A 6239-nucleotide genomic window follows, 5' to 3' on the forward strand; every position below is an offset into this window, starting at 1 on the left:
TCCCTTTGCTGGTGTAATTATCTGCTCTATTCATTGTCATATGACTGTCTGCTCCTGGGCCCAAAAGCAGCTGCTGTTTTCTTTTGCTTGTAATGACTGGATTTTAAGTCTGAAATATGAGATGTAAATATATATCTGAATCATTTATCCAATTAATGATGTAAAGGTCAATTATACATCATCTAGCACAAAACTATGCTGTCTGTGTCTGAGAGATTTACAGGAATAGGAAAAAGGTAAAGAAGGGAAAGGAAACACAAACAGATGAGCTGTCTGTCTTCAGACCTACAGCTTCAGTGCTTGCTCAACAGAAGAAAATTAAAATATAACTCCAAGCACAGATTCCACTGAAAACCAAGCAATAACTAAGCTTCTTGTTTACATTTCATAATAATTCACATGCACATCTCTTTGGTAGCTACAGCTCCACAAATTAACTGGATTACCAGGGCTAAGCTCTCTTTGGTCTTCACTTGCCCCAAGTGCCAGGTGGACAATGGACAGGTTTTCTGCTGGTGTTCTAAACCCCAGTCAAGCAGGCACATGAATAAAGAATTACATCCCTACAACCAGTAACTGTTATGACATTCATTGTTTTAATGTTCATCAGAGTAACAATAGTGATTAATTGGCAACTATAAAAGTGAGTAGAAGTATGGCCCTTTCTCATCAGAGATGACCCCTGACAGAGAACGATTTCTGATAACAATTAGTGTGTTTAAATAATGACTGCATCCATTAAAAAACTGTAATCCTTATTTAATTCCAGCTAGACAAATTTAAGCCATAAAAGTGAACTTCTTTCTTTGAAACACTTCCACCATGAGCTATGTCATTCGATTTAGTCTATATCTCTGTACGCCAAAGCTGAGGTCATATTATGACTATGGTCTCTAGTCCTTTAACTAAATAAAAGCTGTATGCTTACATGTCTCAGAAATGATTTCACTGCTCTGCTTCTCTTGTCAAAATACCCATGTCAGACTGCAGGCAGCTGGCTGGTCTGTGGCACAAGCTTTTTGTGCTAGTAACCGCAGATGATACAATCAGCCTCCTCATCCCGTTTGGAGCTGTCAATGCCTTGCTCAGCAAGCTCTTTGAGGAAGATGTTTAGCTGCTCTCTCTGAGTTTCAGGGAAGGCTACTGTGTGCAGACAGGTGCTGTTGCTGGGGAAATAGGCAGATTTAGCTCCACCGATGGCCATCTCAGAGGCTGGAAAGATCAAAGATGACCAAAAGGAAAATTAAAAAAAAACGAAGGCAGCTGAATTGCTTAGCTTAGACTTGTCCTGGTCTTTAAACAAGTGCTAGACTAGTCTTCAACTTGGAATAAAAGTGCCTAGATGATTGCTTTTGTTAAGCCTTAGAAAACAACTGCTTTAGCAACAAGGCACTGTCAACAGTAAAATATTTTTCCACTAACCATAGGAGAGATAGGGTAGCCTGTTTGTGTATTTATGTGCACATTTATTTTTAAATTAAGGCAATAACAACAGAGTCAGACAACCTGCTTAGGGTCACAGATTGCTCAATGGGCACAAGGGGAGCAGACTTAAAACCCTTGGGCTGCTGCATGAAGACGCTGGCTGGGGACCAGCTGCTGGGGTTTATTGTGTACACACAGGGAATAGTGCAGGTGCTGGCCAATTTTACTGAGATTCTTCAAGTACTGCTGCAAGATAAACAGTTTTATACTCTACTGCTGTCTGTCCAGTGGGTCACACAGACTTTGTGCAACAGGGGGTTTGTGTCAAGGTGATACCAATTTCCTGTTTAAAAAAAAAAAAAAAAAAGGTGCATCTTCCCACAAATATTGCATATGTGTCATATTTGCTACCCCACGCTGAAATGGCAGTGCTCAGGCCTTTGTGATAGTTTTAAAGCTAACGTGATTTCTCATTCAGCAATTTGCCAGCCCAGAGCTAGCTCTCAAAATGTCACACATGCCTAGGTTGTCACACGTGCCAAGAAAGAAAACCTTTTCTTTCCTCCTTTTTTTTTAAACAAAAGAGCCAGAGCCTCCTGTCCTCAGGAACAGATATGTCTGAGGAATACTTACGGTTGCAAACAGCCAGTTCCTTTCCCCCAACAAGCTGCGTGGTCCAGGAAAACCCAGTGGCATTGCCACATGCTTCATACAGTCTGCTGCTTCTGAGGAACTGAAAGTCATAACCCTTGGGAAACAATGACAGGGAGCAAATAAACAAACAGTGTCTTAGGATAGGTCATGGTAACTGTAAGATGAAGAAATATTCAGCCAGCGAAGATCAATACAAACACTACAACCAATCCCTCTAAGGAACACAAATGGTATAGCAAGGAAAATTATGCATTACACAATAAACAGCTGTAAATTACTGCGTGGATGCAGCAATATAGCAGCAGTAAGCCATGGATGTTACCTTGTTGCACATGGGTTTGCAGTACTGAGCGCTGTCGATGGTCACACACACCAGCCCACCGTTCCTTGGGGCCAGTGGGAGAGGGCATGGAGGCAGCTGCTTGCAAACTTTTGAGTGGATTAAAAACAAAAAGCAAAAAAAACCAAAAAAACCACCAAAAAACCCCCAAAACAAACAGACAAACAAACAAAAAAGCAAGAAAACTATGTATCAGACTGAAAGTGATTATAAAAGTCTCCCCTTCCCAAGCAAACTCTTTGACCTGGGTATGGTTGATAACTGCCCCCACTAGCTGACTGTCAAAGTAAGCATTTTCGCTTGTTTGAAGATTTTTTTCCCCTTTTTATTTTTTTGGCAACACCCAACTTTCCCATCACTTTCCCACCACAACAGTGTCAGCACCAGTTACACTTTGGTGGTAAGGTGGCTCAAAGGGGTATTCACGTTCACAGCACTGACATTCAGTACTATTATGGCCAAAACTATCCAAATATTTCTTGGAAAAATATGACTCGCATACTCTGTTCTGCAGGAACAGAGGGACTGCTCGTATTTGTGCTGCTGTGCCTCCCCAGCCCCTGCCAGCCCAGTGGTTAAGCACCTGTACCTCCTGCTGCTTATTTCCCCCAAAGAAATGCAGATATTTGGCTTACTATGAGTACAGGGAGAACAAATTTTCTTAGTGCTTCTCCACTGCCACTTAACCAGCAAAGGGGAGTGTTGGTACAGGAGGGGACTCACATTTCTCTTGAACAGGGCGCAGGAGATCAAGTGTTTCTTGCAGTGTCCAGACAAGGGAATTGATTGAAGCTTTCTTACCCTTGGCAATCATTTCAGGAAGGCATTTTGAATATTTCTATTGGGATAAGGGAGAAAATGTCTAAGTTTAAGAGGAAAAACATTGGAGCCTTGGAGTTAATTAATTAATGTGGTCAGATAATTTTCCTTTTCTTTTTTTCCTTAATACATAACAAGAACCATCTGGAAAATTGTATAGCTTTCAGTAATCCTAATCTCCCTACAGTGTTTTGGAAGAAATCTGGCTTTCTTTTAAAACTGTGACTAGATAGGATTTTTCCATCATATCGAGCTCAAGAAGAGGACTGGTGGTTTGGTGGTTTTCTTCCTATATATGAAAAGATGCCTTTGTAAATAACTGTATGTACTTTATTTCTATATAAAACACTAGTTTGTTACACTTATCTTCTGAATGCTGGCACCTTACAGACTCTGTATGTTTGTGTGTGTAAAAAAAAAAATCTGTTTGTGAATGTGTGCAAACAAAGAAGTTAACGAATTCTTAGCTAGCTGTTGTTATTTATATAGCTATACTGTTTATGTTAAAGCCACTTTATATATATCCAGAGCAAAGCAAAACTGGAAAATAAATCCACAAGGACATTTTTTGGTCTAGCAGTAGCAGTTCCAAAGACATGGCAAGGCAAATGACACTGATATTTTTCTGCCCCTGCATGTCCTCCCCTCCCTCCCCAGCACGTTCTTTGCACGTTGCCAAAGCAGTACATGAGTCGTGCTGGCCCAGCCAGCCCAGGCAGAGGTGGCAGGAGCCCACCAGCACAGGAGGGGGGTGCAGAGCAGGCCCTGGGGTGGCCAGTGCAGCCAAGCTCTTACCTCAAGACTCTCATTCACATCATCTATGGTTGCACTTTCGCATTCACTTGGACTGGCAAAAGCTCCGATTTCAGTAAAATCTAAAAGACAAGCAGAAGCAGGTACTTAGCAATGTAATAATCCTTCCTGACACATCAACAAAGCCCAAATACCACATCATAGTGCTTATTTAGAGGAATTGTGCCACTATCCTGCAGTCCTAGTCCTGCCTTGTATACCTGAGGTGATCAAGGCTCAAATGTGAATAAGCTGTACAAATATTGATTTATTTGAAGCAGTTAGCAATCTGAACATCGTTTGTGGCCTCTTGGGGCTGGGTTCCTGAGCAGGGTCCTTCACTTCTGTAAGACAGCCACTAATAATTATTATTAATACTAATTTTTATAAAATTAATCTATAATTTATAATACTAATTATTAATAATACTAATAATTGTTAACCATATTCAAGAATGGCAATAACTTACCTGCAAGAAGCAGTGCTGAACTTAGGAAAACCAGTGTTTTCCAGAGTGGGCAGGAGCAGAACAACATTTTTTTCCTACAGGAGACCAGGGGCTAATTACCTGTTGCTTGTGGTGCCCAGGAGCAAAAGCACTGGAGTCAGGCACAAAGCTGCCTGTCTCTGGGTCACTGGTTGTTTACAGTGGGCCTGGCTCCAAGGCAGAGCTGTGATAAGGGATTAGGGGGATGAACATGTTGCCCTACTTGCCAGGAAGCCCAAGGAGAACTTGCCAGCAGGGTTTACAGAGGGCAAGGGCCGTTCTCTTTAGGGTACTGAGCCAGATCGGCTTCTCTGCTGCTGCCAACTCCACTGGGAAATTTTCAGATTAACTGGTTTACTGTAAACATGTTTAGTGTATGCACATTCTTGTGTGCTCTTGCTCTCTATCTACTTTCCCATCTGTCTCTGTTTGTCTGTCTCTCTCACACACATACTCTCATAGAAGACATAAGAATGCCTTTCCTACAGGGCTCCACCTCATATCTTATGGTCCAAGAGAAAGCTCAGAACATCAAATGACAACTGATTTGAACCAAGGGGTTATACCCTGTATCCTGTAGCATCCAGAATTTAGCTACTTTTTTTTTTTTTTCATGGAGCCATGAACCTCATATGCTCATATCCACTGATGGGAAAAGCTGAATAACTAGTAGAATTGCCACAGAAGTTTGATCATTTACCCTACACATTTACTAGCAGATTAATCCAATTATCCAGCTACTGCTAACATGATAGGGGTGTGCTGACCCCATCTGTAAAATCCAGGGTTCACATTCATAGTCTTTCATCTGACAGCCTGTCACCCCCCCACACACACACACTGCCAAGCCTTACCTGGCCATCACCCAGCTACAGACACAACCCCCACCCACCCCTCCTCTCCAACAAACCTTTAGTGGTTGTTACTGTCACTACCAGAGCAGAACTGTTCATTTTGTCCGCAGGTGGGTTTTTTTGTTGAGACATGGGCATGCTGCTTCTGTGCTGTGTTACACACCACATTTATCTATAAGGCACTTACATTCTCAGGTTTCTTTTTTTTTAAAGTTTTCATTCATTTGCTTCTGTTGGTTGTAGTCTGATGTATTACGACCAGGTGATCCTGAAGAAGTTAAGCCAACAGCAAGACATCCAGCACATTCACAAAGAAGTGTCTTCTTATGCCATCTCAGGAACATTAGCGTAATTAATAAAGAGGAACAACCTCTGGCTTGACCAGATAGACTTTGTGTTTATGACATACTTGAAAGGATTAAATGGCAGCTTTTCCTTTAGCATTCATCACGGTCAGCCACTCTCCACCACATCTATTTGGGAGGCACTGTACAAAGACATTTAGTTAGGAGATAAACACGGGGTGGCAGCATTTCTCCAGCGTAGAAGATTTAACAGAAAGCTGGGTAAACCACGAAGTCCCTCTTGGGGGTCATACACAGATAACCCTTGTATTTCAGAATTAAGTTCCCCTTGTTGCCTACTGACAAACAAAGCTGATCACAGAAGATCTCACAGCCTTCAAATTTAAACAAATCTTTGATTAATCCACAGTCCTTTGCGAAAAGTAGTTCACCACAATCTAGGAGAACACAGCACATGGGCACAGAAATGTCCTTGCCCTCAGCCTGGACCAACCCAGCCCACGTGCACAGCAGCAACCCTGACCTGTCAGGAGCAGAGGTTGTCCCTGGCTCCAGCAGGAGTA

At 42.1% G+C, this 6239-nt stretch overlaps 1 protein-coding gene across 1 annotated transcript; it reads right to left on the reverse strand.

The window, feature by feature from the left end:
• Positions 1–575: 575 nt before the first annotated feature.
• LOC127477095 (uncharacterized) lies at positions 576–5368 on the reverse strand. The gene is made up of 6 exons (XM_051800992.1): positions 4500–5368; positions 4034–4113; positions 3143–3257; positions 2402–2508; positions 2059–2173; positions 576–1212 (listed from the first exon to the last, which is right to left on the reverse strand). Exons 1-6 carry the CDS (start codon positions 4564–4566, stop codon positions 1025–1027), a joined length of 672 nt encoding a protein of 223 aa, XP_051656952.1. The 5' UTR covers positions 4567–5368; the 3' UTR covers positions 576–1024.
• Between the last annotated feature and the right edge of the window lie 871 nt (positions 5369–6239).

This window comes from Manacus candei, unplaced genomic scaffold, assembly GCF_025592945.1.
Source record: "Manacus candei isolate 608988 ecotype Guabito, Panama unplaced genomic scaffold, ASM2559294v1 h1tg000050l, whole genome shotgun sequence".
Classification (NCBI taxonomy): Eukaryota; Metazoa; Chordata; class Aves; order Passeriformes; family Pipridae; genus Manacus; species Manacus candei.

Bases quoted from the DNA above. Each gene is read 5' to 3' on its own strand.
- LOC127477095 (XM_051800992.1), bottom strand. From the start codon at position 4,566: ATGTTGTTCTGCTCCTGCCCACTCTGGAAAACACTGGTTTTCCTAAGT. The intron at 4,114-4,499 runs GTAAGTTATTGC...CTTGTCTTTTAG, and splicing joins TTCAGCACTGCTTCTTGCAG to ATTTTACTGAAATCGGAGCT. The intron at 2,174-2,401 runs GTAACATCCATG...TTGTTTCCCAAG, and splicing joins GCAAACCCATGTGCAACAAG to GGTTATGACTTTCAGTTCCT.